The 25142-nt window shown below is 39.6% G+C and overlaps 1 protein-coding gene across 2 annotated transcripts in view; it reads right to left on the bottom strand.

The window, feature by feature from the left end:
* The window catches only part of TRADD (TNFRSF1A associated via death domain), a 96060-nt gene that overhangs the window by 60621 nt on the left and 10297 nt on the right, over positions 1-25142 (bottom strand). Inside the window, exons 2-4 of one of the 2 annotated variants that reach the window (XM_069216189.1) lie at positions 8968-9020; positions 8010-8085; positions 721-865 (exon numbers count right to left, since the gene is read on the bottom strand). In XM_069216189.1, coding sequence (XP_069072290.1) covers positions 721-865; positions 8010-8084 — 220 coding nt within the window. In that variant the 5' untranslated portion in view covers position 8085; positions 8968-9020. The remainder of the gene's footprint in view (positions 1-720; positions 866-8009; positions 8086-8967; positions 9021-25142) is intronic. The other variant, XM_069216190.1, reaches the window with a different exon arrangement.

A 25142-nucleotide genomic window follows, 5' to 3' on the forward strand; every position in this document is an offset into this window, starting at 1 on the left:
AAAATGGACAGGAAAGAAGCAATACATGTCCTACGTTAAAATATTTCAGTTTCAATGGATATTTGGGATTTTTTCTTCAGCTGCACCAAGACATTTCAGTTGCATCTGCTCTCAGAGCAAGAACAGTAGTTCAAAGACATTGTTAAAAGCGACGAAACTGCACTAGAGGCCGGAGTGTGAGATCTGCCAAAAACTATATCTTGCTGTTTCAGAAAATGCTTCAGTACACTCTATAAAACATGTTGCTTGATCCGTTGACTGAATTTGCACATCAACAATTTCAAACCATTTTTCTGAAACCTGGTGGACAGAATAAGTCAATGGATCAAAGATGAAAGTCAAAGCTTCAGACCTGCATTGCTTTTGCTATGCTTGTTAAGGTTACTGCATTGGTGAGAAACGAGTACAAGAACGTTTTGATGTGTATTTAGATTTTTATTTTTCAATATATATTTTGAGCAAGCACAGATGTAGCAGCATTCAAATGGGATAGAGCTAGGAGGTTACACTTAAATATCAGATATTCTAGATTTTGAACATACTAAATGAAGGGGCACCCATTTTTAAATGAAAACGCTGTCATTCAAGCAATTTAATCTGTATATTCGTAGTTACGAGTAAATGAAAGAAAGTGGGATGATAATGAAAATGATGTCTGGGTATGAAAAGGGGTTTGATGCCCCACCCCAAGACTATGAAAATATATGGAAAATAACTCACCTGATAAAGCTAACTTGAGGGCTTTGAATACTTGAAGCTTTTGCTTGGAGTTCATATAAAGGTTGGACAGATCAATCTTCTGCGATGTTGATTCGACAAACAGAAATGCACTTCCCACCCACGCGGGAAAACTTGAGTCCATCTTCTACATAACATACAGTGAAACAATGATGTATCATCGGCTCGTGGGCATGTATCGTGCATAAACATTCAATAATTATTAAAAGTTAAGCAAATATCACCATGCATTGGTTTCTTTGACACCAACCAATCAACATTAAGTTAACAACAGTCAAGCAATGCTTAAGAAGGAATATAGAATGCAGTTGCTGCTGCTCTCCACAGAGCTGGATGGACCAGGATTGCATTGTGGAAAATAACACCTTTTGATAAGTTTCACTACTACATTGTGAAAAGTAATGCAGTACTATGGAATAAAACTAGCTGTCTGATATTAACATAGTATTGCATGAAAGTGATGAATCATGTTGAAAGTATGGCAGTAACTTATCTGATTAAAATGAGCTAAAACGGTAGCGAATTACCAGCACCGTTTTACTGTAATTGTAATTATATAGCGCTTACTGTCTCTGACAGCATCGAAGTGCTTATCGGTGAGTAGCACGCTATTCCGGACCCCAAGATGAATTAGTGGTGGATTAGTATGGGGAAATATGAGTAGAGTATTAGTATTATTATGAGTGAATTTGAGCAGAGGGTATGTGAGTTTGTTAGTTGGATTGACTAGAGTAATAGAGGGATAGAGGAGGGAGGAATCCAGAAGTGTTAATTGGAAGATAATAGTAATAGGATGAGGCTTGGGATGAGTAAAGGAGAGATGGAGGAGGGAAGAGTCTGTGGAAAGGGTAAGGGAGATCATAGTAGCAGGAGGGGTTTTGGAGGAGTCAAAGGTGAGATAAATGAGGGAAACTTTAGTAGGGTTGTTTGAGAAATCATGGCAGTAAACTGAAGTTTGGGGTGAGCTAGATGCAGTAGAGAAGGGAAGAGATTAGGCAGGGTTATTTTGGAGATGAAAGTAGTAGAACGGGTTTGGGATGAGTTACAGTGGGGATGGTGGAGAGATTGATAGAGACATAGGGTGATGGGGAGACAAAGTAAAGCTTACAAGAGTGAATTTATATTATTTTATATACACATATATATTGTTTATTTTTGTATGCATTTGTATTTAATTTAATTATTTATAATTTGAATTTGATTTATAGATTATTTTGTTTGTATCTATTTTTTCTCTAGTACAGTAGGACTACAGTAATAAATAGATATGTAAATACACAGTAAGGGAATATATGTGCAATGGAATATAATAATGGGTATAGTAATATGAGAAAAACGGAGTATTGTATAAACACACTCAAAATTTGTAATATTTGAAGTTAATTAATAAGTGTACTTTTCTAACATTCATTTATCTTTCCTCAATTAAATGTATTGCAGTGCTGCCAGGAAGTACCAGCTTTTCCCAAACTGAAAAAGGGTCATTAACTTTACTGCTCATTAAAAGTATGGCAGTAGTGTAGAGAAATACTGGAACAAAATTATCAGCATAGCACCAGTACTGGACAAGTGCATATACTGCAGTGCTTAATTTGCAAATAAAAATGTGCCGGTGCCCAAAGCGCTCCTTTGAAACAGGTGGCTGCTGCAATTAAATCTGCGAGCATTGAATAATGAGGCACCGTAGTCATAAAGCCAACTCAGTCCTCTTTAATTCATTAACAGCCATTCCCTACAGCTCACTCTTGCAGCTTTCTCCCTTTGTGACGTTTTTTCGTTTTTCTTTTCTTCCATCTTTCCCACATGTGTATTTTGCTCACAGTCAATGCCTGATGCAGAAAAATAAGTGCTGGTCCTCAAAAATAAGTGCTGGTGCTCCGCACGGAACACCACCGGCTCAAATTATGCACGGATTGTACTGTACGCTAAACAGTTTGCAGTTGTATTGTGATCTGCATGTCTTGTTTTGCAAGCAAGCACTGACTCCACCCCCAAAAAGAGAACAGAAGTGTGTCTGTGAACTCGTCTTTTATTAAGGGTATGTAAGTGATTCCAGTGAGTACAACATGTGTCTGTACAACTTCAGTACAATCATCTCCTGTAGTAAAACACGTCTTGACTTCATTTTAAGCATACCACCCACATGATGACAGAAAATGTGAACTTTGTAGGCCATCGAGGGACAGTTTCAGAAATTAGAATCACTATTAGGCATTTAAAAATGCATTGTTTGGATGAGAGGAAGGACAGGAAAAAAATACACAGCTCTAGACTACCAAGAATGTACCTTGTTAAAATAAACAATGTCCTTAGGCCTACAACCTAAAAAGGTGTAATTAGCATTGTCAAAGAGCTTGTATGCTTATTGTTACACTATGTGTTGGTTGTTCGAACAGTGACCTCCCCCCCCCCCCCCCCCAGCGCCTTGAGACCCTCACAGGTGAGTAGCACGCTTTATAAAAACATTTTTTTTATTTGATTTGATTTTTTGATGTGAAAGTGACCATTATTTCTGGAATGCATGAGCAGGCTTGCAGAGTTATCAGAAAGTATACATGAAAGAATGCACAGCCAAAACGGTGGCAATTTCAAAGTACATTTGAAACCTCAATTGTGCTGGATTAAAATGGACATCTCTGGTGAGATCACGCAAGTAGGGACTCGAGTTTCCTCATTTAAAAACATTAAAAACAAGCACTGCTAAAGTCATTATGGAACAAGGCCTTAGGATGGTACAAAGTGGCATTGTGGGGGGTAACAGCACAGTGAAGAGATTGAAAGAGGAGGCTACTTCACTCTAGGTAGGGTCCACAAAATACTACGACTTTAACAAGAGGCCACAAATCCAATGGTAAATTTATAAAAAATAAAATAAAAAAAAAGCCTATTGTCTAGGGGGCGCCCGTAAAGCCCACACTTGTTCTTTATTTGTGTATTCATGGGTGTATTTATGTATGGGAGCACTGCTGAAGAGAAGACTCTGACGGACCGCTGTATCTGTAGGAGAGAGCTAAAAAATTAAATTACTGTAGCTTTACCCCTAACTTTCCTTGTAGGTGCAAGGTCAGGAGGGTGTAAATCACAAGGCGCACCAATATTGGCCAGGGGCAGAAGATGGACACTTCCATATGGCCAGAGACATCTTTCTTCTATTACTTTCCCTGGCTCAGATTTAGTAGCTTGGGAAGATCCACTTAAAGGACTGCTTTCTTACTTATCCCTGGGGTGTTCATCTCCATGACATTACAAAAATGTACCATAAACTAGCCTTAGTACTAGAAAGGCCTCATCAGTATGACTTGGCATGGGAAGGTATTAGAATAAATAGGCTCCCTTCTTCCACTCTCCCCGACTTATCCAGGACTGTGGGATGTACAAATGTATCCTAGCCTGCCCCAGTGACTAAGAACTAATGTTGGATTCCATATTTCATTCCCCATACCACCTGTTGAAGCAGTCTACTAGCCTTGTAAAAGGGCTACGAAGCAATATTGGACCTGCACTTGTATCCCTCTCGTTGCATCTCTGCAGCTCAATGATAGGAAGCAATATTAACACCAAAATATACACAATCATACAGTGAAACACATACAAAATCACAGGTCATTGAGGCCCACACATTTACCAAACTGTAAACTTATTCTTGTACCAAAATGTCCATACACACTATCAGTCATATATGCTCACACAGCTATACTTGCTAAGTAGACATAATGGTGGAAGGATGAGTATACACATACTTTCTTGAAATGTTATGCTTTATCACTTTGGGACTGAGTGTAAAGTGTGAAAGTGTCACGTAGGCTCTCATTATTCTAATGAGACTACTGGATTTGAGTGGCAGAATCGCCTGCGGTGACGGAGATCGAGTCTTAACCCACTACAGGTGAAACCTGTTGCCCCAATCCGGGTTTTGCTCCGGGTAACTAGCAGTGCCTCATCTCTACCCAAGAGCATGGATGATTGGGCAGCCGAGCGCATGACACAATTGACTCTTTAGGGAAATCGTGGTCACTCAGATCTCATCTGTTTCTCTCAGTTACATTAGTCTCACATATAAAAGGACAAACAGAGGCAGTATATGTTTCAATAAGGTATAATGAAGCAACTGCATCTCAAACAATAAAGGGTGTACTGCAATAACCAGGACGATTAAGCATGACAAGATTAAAATTGTGACAAGGAGAGTGAAGCATAGAAATAACGCTACCATATTGTCACTAGAGTCAGACTAATTCCAACCTAGGCTATATAAGAGCACAACATGTTAAGCTCTAGTTCTGCCCTTCAGGTTCCCCAATACCTGAATACCAGAGCCAAAAAGTTACCATGTTTACTGGCAACCTATCTTACTACAGCCTTGAGAGAAGCACAGAGTGAAAGAAATGTCTTGTTTGAGAACACAGTGCTGGCCTAGGCAAAGAACAGCTAGATAGAGAGAAATAAAACAAGACCGCAAATGTGGCTATTCTATTGTTAAAATAATAAACAAAGCTGAATAAAATATATCTAGGTTAAAGTTCACAGTTGCAGGCCTAGTGTGCTAAAATAACGTGTATGGAGCTATAACTAAAATGGCTACACAACAAAAGTAAATATTGTTATCCTTTGTGGCAGAGCATTCAGTGAAAAAGTGAACGTGGGTTCGTGTGTGTGTGTGTGTGTGTGTGTAAGAGTATGTTGGAGTAGGACCTGCTATCTAGGAGAAGCAGGTGGGAGCAAGGAAGATTAGGTAGGAATAGATAGACATGTGCAACAGTAGGAGTAAGTAGGAGCAGGTGAGTGTAGGTGGGAGTGAGTAAGCAGAAGTATGCAAAATAAAAAACAGGAACAAGCAGGAGTCAGTAAACGGAAGAGCAGGATGACGGAAGACTAAGTGTAAGTAGAAGTAAGATCAGGAGTAAAGGTGTGAATAGGTATAGAAGTAACAGATTAGCTATGAACACTTATGGGTAAGCAAAAGTAAAGTAAGTAGCAAGTAAAAACAAGAGTAACAGTAGGGGTAGAAAACAATAGGTAAGAGTACAAGGAATAAGTAGGGGTAAACAAAGAAGAAGTGCTAGGGGTAAATGTAAGTTTAGGAGTAGCAATTACTGTAGGATAAGAGTGGAGCTATGTAGGAGTAAGACTAGTAATAAGTGGGAACAATGGCAGAAGTAAATACGATTGCCTGGGGTAAATTGAAGTAAGATCAGGAACAAGCAGAAATAAAAGTGGGCTTGAGATCTATACTAACTACAAGCAGTAAGCACAGATATGTGAAGGTAGGAGCAGGTGTAAGTAAGTGTAGGAATAAGTAAAAGCAGTAAACAGAAGTAGTGAGTAAGAGTACTAATCAGTATAGGAGTAAGCAAGAGTAAGTAGCAGAAGACAGAACTGGTAGAAGTGGAAACGTACTACTAAGAGTGTGAACAAGATGGTAGGGGTAAGTATAAGTATGTAGGGAACCTTTCATTAAGCACTGGTAACATGCTTCAGTTGGTTAAAGATCACTTGTGTGCAGCTATAATAGGTTCTCGTTACATGTTTATATGGTGCTCAGAAATGTAGATTTGCTTTATCTGGAGCTATGAAGAACTTTTTGCGGTGCAACTAGTTGAGGTACATTTTCTAGATGTACCGTGCGGTAGAAACGAGCCTGGTCTCTGGACCATGTGTGAGGAAGAAGTGAGCAGTGGAAGGTTGCTGTGGTGCAGCACATCTAACTCCAGGTACTGGGCTGGAACCCAGTGATCATCCATATACAAACAGGTGTTAGCCTTGCAATACACTGCTTGTGCTGCCTGGTAGGCAACACCAAAAGAATTTAAAATGCTGACCTTGGATAATCATGTCTCTCTAGCTTATAGTGTCAGGACTGGCTCCCGGCCAGAAGAAGAATCAAGTTCAGACTAGTGTAGAAAGACTGTGTAGAAGTATTCCTTTAGGGGTGTGGAATTTCCTAAATTATCTACTTGCTCAATGGACTAGATGCTTCAGATATCTACTTGTCCTGTGAAAAAAATCCACTTGCCTGATTTGGACAATGCAGATTGTGGCGGCATTCTCATTGTATCAGAGCCAAGGTAATAGCCTCTCGGATTATGACACAGCTCATATTAGGTTAGGATTTGGATTTTACCAAGATTCTGATTAAGCACCTTTCTACCTGTCCCAGACTCTGAACACACCAGGGCTCTGTTTAGCTAAAACATTTGAATACTAACAAGCGTTGCATATGCACAGGCTCTATTTTGGATAGCTATAAAAATAACAACCTTGCCACCCATTGATTCACATTAGTGCGATTCCTCTCATCATAGTATAGATATTAGTACTTCGAGCCATACAATTACAAAACAAAACATTTTTATGAAATATATCAATTTAATTAATTATCAGTAATATCTATACCTTATTAATTCCAATATCTTTGGCCACTAGTACAGCAGTTCAACTAAATACAAATTACCCTTATCCTGTCAATTTAGACTCAGATAAAGACAAAGCTTTTCATTTGCGAGTGTTGTTTTGGATATGAATGGATGCAGTATGACTGGAAATGGTGTGAATGATTAGTGTGTTGAGATATAGTATTAGCTGTATGTGGTAGTCTATCTCATTTTTGTTGAAGTAACTCATTTACTTTTTTTATACATATCTGTGTGGTAAAGGCATATGGGTGGCAAAAGCATGCATTATAAAAAACTTGTGGTAAAGGCATTCATTGTAAAGTTGTACAACCCTTGTCGTTTGGTAAAAAAATGCAAGCTTGTTATCCTTAACCCCAAACAAATATGTCATGGGCATCCGTCAGTGATACTTCACATCTTCAATTACATTCCTCTTGAAAATCCCTGAAGAAGTAGTAATGAGTGCATTTCAGATACACTTGAAACTACATTAATGCTTGCTGTTGAGCAGTCAGATTTTTAACAGCTGGGAGGGACTGCCATGGCCCTGAAAGTCTTACAGAGGTCCTCTGGATTTCTTTCAGCACCTGCATTCCATTTTTGGGGCTTGTGGCGTTTCAGAAGTCTTTGAACAGGGATGAAAATGTTCCAAACAACCTGGTTACTATCAAGTACTCAAAATTCCTAAATCAGCTTTAACTGAACACCAGGACACTTGGATTACACATTTCTGCTAACAAAGACCTTCGGTCCATCCAATTCTAATAAATTCTCATCAGGACAGCTTCCCAGGCATATCTTTTCTTCTTACCATTTCATTGTGTGTACTGACAATTTAGTTAACATTAAGTACTTTATAGTTTAATCAACAAAACTTACCGAATTGGAAAACTGGGTATCGCCTCTGGAAATCAACATTTGAGGCCTTTCTGACAGAGACAGAGAGGACAGCATTCTGAAGCAAAATAAGACAAAGTCATTTGAAAATACATTTAGAAGAAATAATTACCCATAACCAAAATGGTCAGCAACCTGAACTTTTAGAACTTATTTGAGGTAAAATAATGATGACCAGGTTCTCAGGCGACGATCAGAACGTGATCTAGTCTACAAAATCCACAAGAAGCGAGTATCCAATGTGTTTGCATATCAAATGCCAAGCATTCTAAATCCATCACTATCCCAGGGGACTGTTCTTATTTAGTTGTAGTTTTCCTACTGAAGAAGGAAGGTTTTCATGGGCTATACCCCATCACCATGAATTATCAAACTATTTCAAACCTAACCTATGCAGCCCAGCTACTGGAAAGGGTAGTGCTGGACTAGCTTCAAGCTGACATGGAAGCAAACAATCCACTTGACTGTTCTTAAGCAAGGTTCCAGTTTTTTTTTTTTGCCTGCCCTCATTGCAGTGCTCTGCGATTGTCATGATGGTTGGTAGATGTGGTGTGGCAGCCCTGGCTCTGATGAGCCCTCTAGCTTTACACAACAAAGTCAACCATAACACTTTAATAACTTGACCTCAACTAACTGGTGTTTCTGAAATAGACAATTTATTATTCATTTATAGTTATAAATATTGTGTTCTATGGATTCTCTAGTTTACTTTAGAACAATAAATAAGTTACAGAAGGGAGAATTAGAGGATCCCTGTCGAAAGTGTTCGCTAAGTATGCTTGGAGATGTGGAATTTAATAAAACATGCTGGAACAGCTGTGTTTTCAAGTCCTTTAAGATTAAGTTGTAATTTAGTTCTACAAATCGTTTCAAAATAATTAGGTGAAAACACAGTTCTCAGAATCAGTTCATACTTTTTATTAAATTCACTGGCCCATACCTTGTTCGTGATTTGATTGCTTATTCAGGGCTAAAATGTTTATGAGGCAGTCACTAAAAATACAAACAAAAAGGTAAATAAATGTGTGTACACACATTTCAATGTAACATTTCTCTACAGTGTTTTCAGGTTACGTAATTTAAATATCAACATCATCTCATGACTTTATTGCAAGAAATCTTGAACCTCTGATGCAGCCCAAAATTATCTCTCAAGCGAAAACATCACCTAATTTCAACATTTCTCTTAGTGTTTTTTTTTTTAAAGATGGCAGTATTGTGACTTCGGTGGTTTACACATTAAACAATTATAAATCAGCATATATGAATTTCTAGTCACATCCTACTTCACAACCACGTAATTGTTGACCCAATTTATAATTATGCAGACATCTACTCTTGGTAAGTGAATTTACCGTTTGTATCAGAATCCTTAATCATGCGCATAAAGGTACTCAAATTGACAGCTCAATAGTTAATGGGAATTATTCATACAAACTCATAATACGGTTCATATTATGTACGTATATAATGCAGTGCTCTCCATCTCAAAATGTACTTCTCGTCTTTCATGGCTGCTAATTACATGTTCTCATACTGAACTAATTTTAATCTCTCCGTATATTGTACTTATTTAGACAACATACTCTTCATGGCAATGCTCATATTCTAGATTAATTTTATAGTTGGTTATTAAAATTCAACCTATCTTTGTGAATCTCATTTGATGCTTCTTGACATACATTTTATCAATGTACATTACAAATTCGATTGTACTAGTCCCTCTTATTCCTCTTATTCAGAAATTAGCTCATTTGTTTGTTATAGTGCTGCACTGCAAAAACATGAAACTAATAATATATAAAGTTACTTAAGGCGATAACTATCAACATTTACCTAATACATTATTTATCCTTGCCATCTCTCTTCAGAAGAATATCAGTCTTAGTGTCTCTGTAGTGGTGGATATATGCTAAACTGTATACCAAGATGGCCGTCTTTTACATTTGGGCTTCCCAAAATGACTCCGACCACAGGCAGTCAGCATCCTTGTTCTCTATGATCCTGTGTATTCAGCTAACAAAAGTATCTGCTACTCTATGGTTGCATAAAATGTCCATTTAGGTGTACCTACGTCAGAACATGGATACCTCTATGTCACAAATCGCCGCCTCGATGGTGTATCCTCAGTCTTTGCTGCTTTTATCTTAGTTCTATTAGATTACAAATAACCTGTTTCTCATGTTCAGAAGCAAGATAAAAAATAACAATTAATATAAGTTTGTGCAACTAAAAACTTCCATTCATGGTAATTACAATCACAGCTTTGCTAGCGCTCCTGTGCCTCTTTATTTTGCACTTTGTAAATATCCTCTTTATTATAGGTGTTTTTTGTTGAAAATTCAAACATTCTGCCCATCCCAGCTCTTCATTAGAAACCTTTCAATTTTACGTATAACACACAAATGGAAATCACTTTCTTGAATACTTGTCAAGTTGGTTTCCACCATAATTCAAACTTGTGTTTCGTGAAATCAACATTTAATGTCCGCAGACCTACCATTCAGCTACTACATATCTCTTTTTCTTGCATTTCTTACTGCATTTTATATCATACTAATTCCTTTACTCACAATTCTTGCTTTTTGTTTGAAATATGAAACTTAAGGTGCAGTATTTTGTTACTGTAAATTAGATTTATAAATCCCAATCGCAGCTGGAAGCTCATAATTTCACTCTTATTATCCCAGATTTCAGTGGTTTCAAGTGGTTTTTGAGACTCATAACTTTCTTTCAGTAGTGTTCTTGACAATATTAAGACCTATTTCACTTGGATTATTATTAAAGGTAAATCATGTCGGGATCTAAACCTGTAACCCACAAGTCACAAACAAATCTTAACAATGAGTGCTTAACCCACTCCTCATTATTAAAGTGTTGCTGCATGTTTTCTCAGCAAAACATGACATGCATAAATAAACATTATAGGAGACACCTACACACTCCCTCTACAGAAGATGTAGTATAGTGATCCTTTGGTGAATACTGATACCATTAGAAAGGCAATTAGAAATAGTGTTGCTTAGTGTTAGATTCACTCTTCACACGGAAATCCAGTTAAAGTCAAGAATACGTTTATTGGTGAATAAATAAAGCCAGCATGACTGCTCACAACGGCCACCAGGGAGCATCTGACATCCTGGAATGTCCAGTGTCTCCCTGCTGACCATCGTGCACGCACATTCCATCCAGTAACACACGAGATACCAAAAGTAAACACAACACATCTTCCCTCTTAAGGCAATTCACAACTTAATTTTCTAAACGATGCAAGATAGTAACAGATTAGACATAGATAACAATTGAAAAAGGAAAAAGATAAATAACAGATTGTAAGTGACACTAAAATAACAATGTATGCAATATGAAAATCATAACATAAAAGTGAACTCAAGTAACAATCTTGTAGATATGTAGATCGTTTGAACCCTCTACCATATCTTCTACTCGAAGGAGCATTATGAATCCTCCCTTCCTCCCTCTCTTTCTGTACATCAATTTCTGCACTAGTCTCTTCTCCCATCCCTTCGTGAACATCACTTCCAGCACTCACTTTATTGCCTCACCCTTCTTATTACAAACTTGGCCATCTTCTCTTGCCAGCCCTCTTGAACCAATAGACACTTCTTCATTCTCAAACATCCACAAACCATCTAACCCACACTGTTCATCTCCACTCCCTAATTCCTAATTTTTTCTTCTTTTTTTGCATTTTGCTCGATGACTCATGTGCCAAACGTTACCATCTTCCAAATTCACAGAATTATTAAAAATCTTGCGGATTTCTAAAGGTCTGGAAAACTTAGCATCACCCTTGCTTACACTAAAAGGTAGTTTGATCCGGACCATATTGCCCCTCCTTTATCTTGCATTCTCTAGACCCCCTTTCACAATCCTGATCCAATCTGTATTCCTCTTGAGCATCCAAATTATTTTCTTTTACCTCCATAGGTGACCAACTTCATAATCTGGACCTCTCCAACAAACCTTGGTTATCCTTCATGTAAGGAACCCTTCCTCTCAAGATTGTGAATGGACTGAACCCTGTGACTGTAGGTGTAGTACGATACATCCAGACAGTTCTCCTTACACTAACTTTCCAGTTCAAATTCATACTTTTCAACATTTGTAAAGAACCTTTAATCACTCTATTAAATATTTCAACTTCACCATTACCACTGGGATGGTATAACGAAGTTACTTTGTGCTTAATAGCATTCCCTGCTTAAAACTCCCTCATAATTTCACTCCTAAACTGCAAACCAAAGTCTGACAACATTTTTAGGAAGACCTTCCCTTTCAAAAACACTGTCAGGAAATGCTACTACAGCATCTGCACTGATTTCCCTGACAAACTATTTCGGGCCATTTAGAGAAATAATCAATGGCTACCAACACATACCAATTACTACCATCTTAGCCACCTAACGGGCCCATGATATTAACTCCTATAGTTTTCCATGGCATGACAGGACACGGCAAAGGATGTAGGGGTGGTTACAATATTACTTGGGATTTATCAGTTTCCTCACACAAATCACACTCTCCGATAATCCTGTCCACCTCACCATCCATACCTGGCCACCAGTAACTGCTTTAAATTTTTCTTTTGCTCTTCACTATACCCAGATGTCCCTCATGAAATAATTTAATTATGGTACTTCTCAATCCCTTCAGTGGTATCACTCTCACACCCCATACAGTATTCACATTCATTAATGTCAATTCATGACGCACCTCCCAAAACCTCCTACAGTCTTGTTCAAGTAACCTCTTTGCTGGCCATCCACTCACTATAAAGTTTTTTATGTTCACCAGTGTAGAATCTTCCTCATAAGCCTTTTCCCACTCCTCTTTTCCAATTGCTTTCATATCCTCCACTCCAATCCATGCCACATTAATTTCCTCCTCACACCCACTGGAGGCTTCTTCCAATGCCAATGGAAGCCTACTTAAACAATCAGCCACTCTATTCTTAATTCCAGGTACACAGAACATCTTATATCAATAGGCCATTAATCGCAGTGACATTCTCGCAATTCTAAGGGTGGAAGTGAGTAAACCCTCAGTGGTCAAGAGTTTTGTCAAAAGCTTGTGGTGACACTTAACTTCGACTTTATAACCCCAAATAAAATTTCTAAAATGCTCCAGTCCCCATACAATCGCTAGTGTCTCCTTTTCAATGACCAAATATCTCTCTTCCGCTGGGGTTAATGCCCCTGAAGCGAAAGCAACAGTAAACTAATTTCCTTTGTTGTCCATCTGACTCAGCACGGTCCTTAATCCTTTATTGCTAGCATCAGTTGTGAGGATGCACTTTAGACCAGGGTCGAAACCATGTATATTTTTTGTAGAACAAATGTTATATTTTATGAAACCAAATTCTAACTCTAGTTCCTTAGACCAAATTATTTTTAACTTGTTTTTTTTAATTGTTGGCGTAAATAATAAGTTTTCTCCGAAACGTTTCTCACACATTTTGCATAAAATTTGGTCATCCCTAAGAAAGACCTCAACTCATCCTTATTAGTAGGACTAGGAGATTCCTTGATGGCTTGTAACAAATCATTTTGGTTCTAATTCCATCAGCTGTGATCTCATGTCCCAAGCAATTCAAACATTTTACTCATCCGCTCTGGAGTCATGTTTTTTTATACTATCCCCCATGATCAATATGTCATCCTGGAAATACATCACACCAGCAAGATTCTTGAATAGTTTGTGCATAAGTTTTTGGAACATGGCCGCCGCCGAAACTAGTCCGAATGGCATTCGCACCAACCGGTAACAAACAGATGGAGCTATAAAAGCTGTCAAGTTCTTACTGTCCTCATGCAACCTGATTTGATGATATGCTGATGACAAATCAATTGGTGTGAACCAACTCATCCCCTTGGTGTGTGAAAGCATCTCACTTATTTTAGGTAACGGAAACTTTTCTACCACAATGTTCTCATTAAGATTCCTCAAATCCACACACAAGTTTCCCATTGTCGCGTCTAGCAACAACAATTGGGGAAATCCACTGTGCGGCATCAACTTGTTTTCTTTAAGTAATCTTTTGATTTTCTGATCCACTTCCTTCCTCACTATCCAAGGTAGTTCTCTACCTTTGTGTACTTTAGGAGCTGCTGTATGTTTTAAGTGTATTTTGTGTGTATACCCCTTTAATGTGGCAATAGTCCCTGTGAAAACGTTTTGAAATCTGCTCTTAAAATCGTTTCCCTTCACTGGTAAGAATAACTTGTTCATCACTATTGGGATCTAATATAATACCCGAGGCTCTCTGGTCAATCCAACCTAAAACAGAATGGCCAAAATCTGCAACATACAACTTGCTCACCATTTTCCTCCCTTTGAATTTGAATGATAATTCTCTTCCCCCCCAATTTAACCTCGCACACAGGTTTACTCCTAGATTGTTGTGAAAGAAAATTTACAACATTAATGTCTTGAGTTGCAGACTGAAGTTCAGTAATATTTGTCCCGATCCTCAAACATCCATTTCACTACTAACTCATGGCTTCTTCTCTGGGGTATTGTAAACAATGAAACCTTGTGGTCCTAATGAATGTAAAATCATTTTATTCTTTCTTTCCTGAGATAATTCCTCATCCTCTAAGGAGTCAATATAGTTTAAAAAACATTGTTTCGACATTGTTTGACTCATTTCATTTGGTTGGTGGCTCTCCCTTGTTCATGTAGAATGATTGTGGTAGAGTCAAAGAGAATGTCTGGGACGCACACATATTTTTATAATTATATATTACTATTTATCTGAGAAACACATTTGTACTGCATTTACCGTAATGTAATGGGGCAAACTGCATGCTGGAGTGCGAGGCACTGTGCTCCCAACAGTTTCATGTTTAAAAAGACTCCCTTGAACCAGCCAGCTGACAAGCTTTGGTTGATGCACCTGTGTGGCACTGTTTGGTACTAAGACCTGAAAGGCCATTGGCAGCATGTCCAGCAACCCCAGAAAAAAGCATGCTGCTCTCTACCGATGAAGGGCTAAACCAAGAAACATGTGTCTAGAGATATACAGAACTAGCTGGACCCACTAAGGCAGTGGTTCCCAACCTTTTTACTTCTGTGCACCCCCAGTTTATCATCACTGGAACCCGGGGACCCCAACTGAATCAATATTAGAATTCGGGACCCCCAATTGAGTCATTACTGGAAGCCCGGGACCCAGGCCTATACATTGTTGATGATTTTATCAGTAAAACAATACGCAAAAAATACAGAAACAAGCATTCATCAAACACATACACATTTTATGTTATTTGGAAATAAAATAAAAAAAGTACACTTAATAGGAAGGTTGGAGCTTTTCTAAATTCGATTGAAGCCAAACGTTGTCCATAATATATTCTGTTTGATGCACCTGCACTGCTCTCACAAAGCAATCTGAGGATACTAATTTAATTTCAAAATTTTACTTTTACAGTATGTTTTAAATTTTTTGTACATTGAGCCACTTTATTTATATACATGTTATTAATCTGTTAATATTAGTTAATTTTCTAAGCAGTAACCGACCCCCTAAGGAGGCTTCACGGACGCTTGGGGTCCCCGGACCACAGGTTGTGAACCACCGCACTAAGGTGATTTATGGATGAAGTAACACAAATTTGTACTGCATTTATTATAATGCAATGGGGCAAACTACCTGCTGGAGTGTAAGGCAGTGTGTTCACAACTGTTTCCTGTTCAACAAGACTATATGAATCATTTCCTTCAAGAGATAAGCTCAGAGATTGGCTCCTTCAGAGCGGACTTCAGGACGTGCATTAAGGTAAGTAAAAAAAGATTTCTCTGAACTATAGGACAGGGTCAATGGCACAGAATGCACTATGGATTCTAGATCAGAAGAGGAAACGATTTGGCGTTGACTCACGGCACTGGAAGAACAGCATATTGTGCTTCAGACCAAACAAGGGGATTTGGAAAACCGTAGCTGCTGGAACAGTATTCCCATATCGGGCAAAAAGCGTTGGCTATAGCTAGTTTCATTAATATTTGAATCTATATACGGATCAACATGGATGAATCAATAAAGATATAATGGGGGTTATTACAACTTTGGAGGAGGTGTTAATCCGTCCCAAAAGTGACGGTAAAGTGACGGATATACCACCAGCCGTATTACGAGTCCATTATATCCTATGGAACTCGTAATACGGTTGGTGGTATATCCACACGAGACTCATGTGTTCGACACACTCTACGTACTCAACTTGAGGGGATAGAAGATACCATGATGGTGGGTGAACCTAAATTTAGTATGTGATCCTGTCATGGATAGGAGCTCGGCCTCTTTCCCGGGCGCAGGGGCTATGTTTGCCCAATTGAAAAGAGAGATAACTGAGCTGGGCCTTGTAGATGCCTGGGGTTACAGACATCCCGACATCAGGGATTACTCCTTCTATTCACCTGTTCACGCCTTCTACTCCCAGATGGATTATGTCTTTGTAAAGCATCCTCCTGCTCTGCAATGTAGACTCTGCTGATATGTCAGACATCTCCATATCTGACCATGTGCATGTTGCATTGACTTGGCCACCTTCCTCCATGCACAGGGTAGACAATCTGCGATGGTGCTTGCCCCCGCGGATACTTCGTGACCCGGTGGATGTTGGGGAGATACGCCGGGGCATAGTAGACTATTTTACACACAACACCTTACAGGTTGTGTCCCTAACTACGCTTTGGGATTGGTTTAAGGGTAATATCCCTGGGGTGATTTCTTCACTGGTGATAGCCCAAAGCAGCGAAGTGTGCATATTGGAAGACAACCTAGCCATAAAGATAAAAACATAGGAAAACCAAGACAAGGCTACATCTTAAAAGGCAGCTAGAGGTCCTTTGAGGACAGCTGCGAACCCATAGAACGATCAAAATGGAGCAATCCCTCTTGCACTTAAGCAGCGCTATTGCGAGGGGGGGCAACAAAGTAGGTACACTCCTAGCCCATAGGCTATGCCAAGCACAAGTGAAAGCCCACACTGTAAAGCTACAAAAGTCAGAAGGGGGCTGGGCAACTACAGAGCGGGACACACCGACTGAATTTTATAACTATTACCAGGGACTCTATGATGAGGAAGAGACTTTACCATCATTAATCGAGAGATATCTGGCGAGGTGCGACTGGGAGCCTCTTGGCCGCCAGCATGCTGAGGAATTGGAGGCACCCATCTCACTGTCAGAAGGGAGGTGCGTTTGGCACTACGGGTGATGCCGCTTGGCAAGATACCAATGCCGGACGTCATCCAATTTAGTTTTTACAGACTTTTGTTGCCCGAACTGGGTGAGCATCTGATCTGTCTCTTAAACTCCTTCACTCAGGAAAGTGGACTCACCCCCTCTATGGCTGCTGCAGAAATCTCACTTATCCCAAAACCAGGTAAAGAGCCAACACTTTGCTCCTCCTACTGCCTTATCTCATTATTGAACACAGATGCAAAGATATTTACCAAGATCTTGGCCATAAAGCTCAAACTCTTCCTTCCATGACCCATATCAGGTAGGCTTTATTTGTAAAAGACAAGGGACTGATAATATCTGATGAGTGGCACACCTGGTTAAAATAAAAAATAAATAAAGACCACCGACACCAGATTCCAGCCTGCCTCCATGTATGTCGCACCCAAGGCAACAGCCCAGCACAATGGACATTCCACCAACCCTATCACAATCCGAGAAGGTACGAGACAAAGCTGCCCCTTGTCTCCCCTACTATTCGCGCTGGCTGTGGAACCGTTGGCCATAATGATTTGGAGTCTGGATGACATCAAGGGCATACCCTTTGTGGGTCAGATGCACAAGGTCAATCTGTTTGCTGATGATCTCCACATCACACTATCACAGCCAGCCACTTCCCTTCTGGCAGTAGGCAACAGTCTCAACGAGTATGCTGCTGTGTTGTGATTCAAGGTAAACAAGTCTAAATCAGATATACTAAACCTCACCATCCTAGGGCCTGACCTGTCTCAGTTTGCAGGAACTGGCCCGTTCCAATGGTGTTCTGACAAGATCAAATATCTAGGCCTTTATCTCACCACTATCCTTGCAACTCAGTCAAGTGGGAATTCCTCCCACTCTTTGCCATTCTGGAAGACCTTTGGAAGTGGAAGCCTCTGTCTATTTTTTGGATGAGTCAGGTTAACCTAGTTAAAATGAATATCCTACCCCTGACACTCTAGCTATTTCAAACCTTACCCACTCCCATTCCACAGGGGGCTATTGTGCAATTACAATGTGATCTCTGCAACTTTATTTGGAATGGGAAACGGCCTAGAATATGAACCACCCTTAAGACACAAACTTGGGACAGAAGCAATCTTGCAAGCCCTAATGTGCTGGAATATTACGGGGCAGTACATCTCTGCTTGGGTGGTGCGAGAGAGTGAAGCTCATTGGTTTCACATGGACCGAATGGGGGCCTGCTGCCCCATCTGGGACTTAGCATGGCTACCCAAACATGCTCGCCCCCGTAATGCTTATAATGCCGCCTCAAATGAAACTGTCCTGGACATGTGGGACAGGGTGGGGCTCATTAAAGGGATGACTACCTTCCCTCCCCCAAAAGAATGTAATCCAGAGTTCCCACCGGCATTATCCCCCAATTCTTTTAAACACTGGATAGACAGGGCCTGCAGGACACTGCGTGATCTTTTTGTGGGGATGGACTTTAAATCCTTTGACCAATGTAAGGAGGACTACCATTCACCTGACACTGCTAGGCTGCAATATCTCCAAGTGAAGCCTTGGGCCCTCCATCCCTCAGTGTACCCCTCAGTCAATCGACCGCATACTCTTTGAGCACCTAGTACGAACCTATGAAGGCTCGAGAGGGCTCCTTTCCAACGCTTATTCCATGCGCTGACACTCCGCACCTCTTCAAATCCACCCATATCAAATACTTGGAATGGAGCGGACACAGAAGAAATCACACCTAAACAATGGGACTCCCTGTGGTGCGATATCTCAAAGACATACTGAAGTCTCAAGCTGAGGGAAACAGTGTATAAACATATATTTCAATGATTTTATACACCATCCAGGCTCTACTCTATTTACCCTCGTATGTCTGATGTCTGCTGGCGCTGCCGCTCCGTTAGAGGGAACTTTTGTTACATATTGTGGTCTTGCACCCCCACCATCACTTTCTGGAAAGAAATCCACAGCCACATTAAAGACACGGTGGGGTAGCCCCTGCCACTGTCCTATCGTAAGGTGGTATTGGGGATACACCCCTCAAATATTACAGCAATGACACAGGACAATTTCTTTTTTTGAGTTACATGCTACACGCGGCTAGACGGTTAATTACTTTTGCATGGAATCAGCCAGCAATCCCTACTACAACACAGTGGATTGTTTGCCTGTAGCACATTCTTGCCATGGACCAACTCACACAACTTAGCTAGGACTGATACCAAATTCCAAGTTATTTGGAGACCCTTTCTGAGATACCTCAACTGTATCGAATTCTCCTGCTTTACACCCCCATGACTAAGGGCCTTAAAATTATTCACTTGATGACTTCTGGCTGGGAGAACCCATATAATTACATATATCACCTGCCTACCTGGAGAGCTCCAGTGGTTCCACGATCCCCATCACACCACACCACACCACAGCAACAAGACATGTTACAGACCTGAAACACGCTTCTTTTGCCTGTTTTTTTTGTTTGTTATGGTTTTAATTGTTTTCCTCTCTCTCCTCTCCCACACCACATTATGTCCCTAGTCAGCTCCCTAACTTAGCCGCCCCACCCCCATCCCCTCTATCTATTAAGTAGTTTAATTTGATGGCAGAAAGTATTAGCTGCTCTGTCGAGTTATGCTATGCCGGCAACTGTTACTGATTTCTTGATGCTGTACTGTACTTTTATGTTGAAATCTTGAAATAAAGTGATTCAAACAAAAAAAGTAGAAAGCACCATGAAAGCACTATCAAGTAATCTTTCTGCTCTTAACATCTATTGGAACAAACAGCACTTGATGTATATGCTCATGTGGAGCTCTCAACAACTGGTATAATATTTCCTAAAATATGTTTTACAACTTCTAGTTTTAAGTGAACTTGTCATTGAAACTCTATTTGAAGAAGAAAGCACCAAATGAGTGATTTAAAAAGTAATTAACACATTGATGATGTGTGGGAACAAGAGGCATAAATTATCAAAACTGAGAGTGACCTCAAACCAAATCAAAATAAGTCCCTTTGAAAAATTCAGAAATAAATGATGTTTGCAGTGTGTACAAGGGAAGGGGTGCATCCAGGTTTAGGATAGATATCTGGGGGTGCACATAGGTGATGATGCCAGTCCACAGACAGAAACAGTCTGTCAACATATTGATAAGACATGATATTCCATCAATTCAAAGATTATTCGTTAGGTCGCAGCCTACCAGGCAGCGCAGCTGTCTAGTTTGCTAAAGACATTCAGAGAGTTGACCTAAGAATGTATTCCGCCTGTTGCTTACTATTGGATTTTGTAACTCACATTTTCTGGCTTTATTTGCTTTACACTGTCCAACTTGTGGTTGTCCCTGCCATTGCCTAAGCCTTGTTTATTGTAATATTCCACAAGCTCATGTTCTGTAAACATTCCTTTAATTCTTCAGGGATGTAAAATGTCTATTTCCCGACGCCTGGGACATATTGTTTGAGGTCAAGGGCAACAAGTTTTCATGTTTATTTTGTCCTTAGGACAAGTAGGCCCAACCCACTGCAGCACAAACCCCTTGGCTGCCAGTTTACAGAGAAGTGAACTGTCTGCAGTTGAACTAATATGTGTCCATATGTTAATGCTGTTCGAACTTGTATTTATGGTTCATTAATGAAAAGACTTCATTATCAGGGTGCACGGTGTAAATAAAACGTTTTATGGTCACACTGCACTACTGACAGTACAGTGTACATACATGTTTGAAACGTTTAACAATATGAGGCTAAGTATAATGCTCTCTGATTAGATACAAATGTTTGCAGAATCTGATAAGCAAGAGTTCAGAAAAAAATGCAAGTAGGAAAAAAAAAGTTTTGCTACTATGAAATTTTAGGTGCTATTTCTTTGAAGCGTCATTTAGTAAAATGTGTTGATGCATGCTAGTATTTCCAAAAAATATTCCCAATGGAAAAAAAAAAATCAGTGTAAACATTTTCAATGAGATTATGGAAAGCATGAAAATAAACAAGCACTGGCAAAGCCAACTAATCCAACATTTTTGTGAGTCTTTTGGTTTTGTCAACACGTGTCTTGTTTTCACATGGCTTTGTAACCCTTTATTGTTGTGAGAGCTGGCATTGAAGCAAACATTGGCTAAAAGCAAAACACGTTTTTTGGTCTCAAAAAGCACACATTGCCACCATTGGCCTAATAAAGGCCCCCCCTCCAGGGGACCCACTGAGCACAGCACCTGCACTGAGGTAGTCTCGGGGGGACAATGGGGGAGGGGGTGCCCCTCCAGGTTCTTTGCAGGGGGACCACCTCCAGTTTCGTTATGCCACTGATTGCCACAGTAGTTCAAGGCACTTAACAAAACTGTGTGCCAATATACTCCAGGAAAGCCAGCTGATAGATAGGGGAAGAAATAGAAGTTTAATAAAAACAAAATGTCTTTGTTAACGTCAGACCTAATTAGGGACCCAATTCTTAAAGAAAGTCACAAAAGTGCACCCAGGGTATAGGTCTTTGAATTAGTGCCTTTCTTTAATTCACAAGAACTTTCAGAAGTAGATCAGGAAATTGTGCTCCTAATAAATATTTGTGAACTGTATTTTAGCACAAGCAAATAAGCATGTGTAGATTTGCTCATTTGAAAAGCTATTGAGCGTTTACAAGTTCACTTTCCCTCCAACCACTTTTTTCCTAACCCTGGAAGAACTTCTACTTCTGCCATTGTTAGGAGTAAATTTCCAACCTTTCTCATTATGGGAAAAAAATTAGAGAAGAGCTGGTAAAAATCCTTAAAACATGAAAGTTAGTAGGTTTCCAGACTCAATGACATTCCAGCCATGGAGCTATTGCTTACTGCTTCCTCCAACCCCTGCACGTAGATCTGCAGAAAGATGGCAAAATAAAGAAATTGCTATAGTGAGGATTTTGATTGCAAGTATTCAAGGCCTACTATAGTAATAGACCTGGCATATTCAGAGGGGCTATTATCAGAGCTCTTACATAATGAGATTGCTGCCATAATTTGTTGCCGCACTACATGGCACCAAACGGACAAGTAGATTTAAGAAGCTACCTGTCCCATGGCCAAGAAGTTATCTTATTACAGTCCACACTCCTGATTCTTGTTCTTATCTTGTCACGTTTTCAGAGCATTCAAAGTCAGAGGTGAAATGTCAAGTTGTATCTCCCGAGGGAGCTTGGTGTTTACTTTGCTTTCACTCACTACAAAGTGAGAGCATTTATAGGAAAGAGGAATGCATCGATGGGGCTTGCTCCTGTCTCTCCTATGCTACAGATTACGAGGCTAGAACATAACCTTAATTAAATAGCATACCATGTAACATGCGGATTACAGATTTTGTTTTAGCTAGATGGGCAAGTGGGTTACTGCTTTTAACACAAAGATCCTTTGATTACTAGCAGTAAATAAATTGTAATCCTTCTAATATATAGCACAGTGAGCTATGAAGGTTGTGTCACTCCTACACCGCGTAAACCCTTGCTGTTTATGCAACAAATATCTTGTGCATTGATTTACATACATGATTTACTGTCAATGTAAAATACGTATGTTATGTAAATGCTCTGATACCCTGCACTGGGAGAAGTAGTGCTATAAAAGACATAAAATAGTGGTATTTACATTGTTATTTGTGCAAATACCAGGACAGACCAACACATCTGAAATTCATACAGTGCATGCATTTCTCTTATAAACAGGGTTGGAACAAAGTCAAAAACAAAGTGATAACAAGTTGTGAGGCTTTCTTTCCCCTCCTTTCCATTTGCATCTAAATGTGAGCATCGAGACCGCACCCAGACAGGATCAGATTGGAACAAAAGAAGGCCTGATGGCCCCTTTATCTTTGGCCCAGCAGGAAGTGAAAATACAAATTTTAAAAAAATCTCCCTTCATGTTGCTGCTTAGAATGAAGCAGACAACAGTGCAGATGCTGCTAAATGTGTTCTGGTGTCTGAAAATTACACCAGGATAAGTTCAGCATAGGCAAATAGGCAAAGTCGTTCTTCACAAACAACACAACATCACTGCTGTACGGCATGCCTTAAAACATTAAAATGGCAAATTATAGCGAGATTTGGAATGTTTTTCTTAACTTTCAATCATACTGGAAATATATAAACAGAATTAACCGCATCATAGCACTTAAAAAAAAAAAAAAAAAATCACAATGATGCGCTGCTCTGCAACTTGGCTAAAAAAATCGTATTAGCAGTCCAAATAAATCTTGCATAGGCAAGATGTTTAAAAGTGTACAAACTGACCTTTTGTGTGCAAAGCTCCCGCCGTGGATTATGGTAGAATAATTTAGATCTAGACTGGTGTTGACAGGAAGGCTCTGCATATTAAATCAGAATCCCCACTTGCAAAGTGTCACTAGTGCAGAGGCTCCAGAATATGAGTACCGGTGAAAAAGGTTTCAATGCATTTTGCTCACAGAATGGAAATAAGCCCCCAATTAGCAAAAGAAATACTACAACGCCCTTTTGACTGGATGACTTGTATCCTTTGGCAGTTTACATTCTGCAACAACTTTTTAGGACGAGCATAGCAGCGCATCAGTGCTGCTTTTCCAACGTGTTGGTATCTATGTGGGCTTTTAACCACGCCCACCTCACTTTCACTTGTTCGTAAATTGCCTTTCAAAAATCCTTTGATGACATTGGTAAATGCTTTATGTTTGTCCTGCCTTGGGGCGGTTTTGTTACCACCTTGGGGGCCGAGCCTGTTATATGGATAATTGCACGTTTGCCAATGTTTGTTTGCGAGCAAACTTCTTTTTCCTTTTGTGTCTCTCCTTCGCACTCTCGCTCATGGTGGCCGGGGTACTTTGAATTGACTTGCTTATGTCAACAGTTTTACTATTCTTTTTTAATTTATGTGGCAAGAAAAGTCCAGTTAGGAATTTACAACGCTAGTAGTTCTAACTCGAGCAAATGAGAAACACATTGCATTGCAAATGCTTGTTAAGATTTCAATCCAACTTACCAGGCCACAAATGCACAGAAACCAAAGGGCTCATCCTTCAAAAGTGTCAGACGGAAAGCACATTGGTTCCTCTCCATTCCCACCAATTTAATCTGCGGGTATTTTTACACAAGAAGTCGTCACTTTTTTTTTTTATACTAGTGCTAGTAGGACGGTTTCCTCATTTGTAAAACATTCATTTGTTAGGGAAGATGGCATTAGGCAAGCCAATGTGTCTGAACTTGGCGAGCTGATTTGATAGCTAAATTGTTTCCCGCACAAAATATGCCACAAAAATAAAAATGAGAAAAACAATGACACCTTCTAAACTTTGTAGCCATGTTTGCACTAAAATGTTACAATATAATATAAGTACTCTATCACATATAATTTTAATTTAACCTTATCGGTTCTTCTTGGGAGGAAGATGTACTTTGAACAATTTTAGGAAACGTTCTTAATTTTAATGTCTATCACAAGAACATATGATTCTTAGTGGCGCTTAGAAAGGTGGGCTTTCAAAAAACTGTATCCTGTAGAGATAGCACAAACATATGTGACCTAAAAAAAGATGAATAATCCAAAGAAAAAAGCATTAGCAAATTAAAGTGTTGACCCACCAGCCCTTACACTGAAATGCACTTCTTTTGAGGTGGATGTGCAGAAAAATGCAATCACTCTCATCTCCAAAAAGTTAGAGAGCTTTTGTGAATGAATTGAACAAATCCAATGAAAGAAGAAGGATGACCCAAAGATCCTCCAATATTTATATGTCCATGTAGGGGTTTAAATTGTGATAAGTGCCAGTGCCCACAATTCTTCTTAGTAGTCTGTGCCAGGCAGTGCTGAATGTCAGGGGTTGCTGAATGCCAATGCTGTCTAGTCATTTCATACCTCTTTCATCCAGAACCCTACACACTCTCTCCTTTAT

This window comes from Pleurodeles waltl, chromosome 12 (assembly GCF_031143425.1).
Source record: "Pleurodeles waltl isolate 20211129_DDA chromosome 12, aPleWal1.hap1.20221129, whole genome shotgun sequence".
Taxonomy (NCBI): domain Eukaryota; kingdom Metazoa; phylum Chordata; class Amphibia; order Caudata; family Salamandridae; genus Pleurodeles; species Pleurodeles waltl.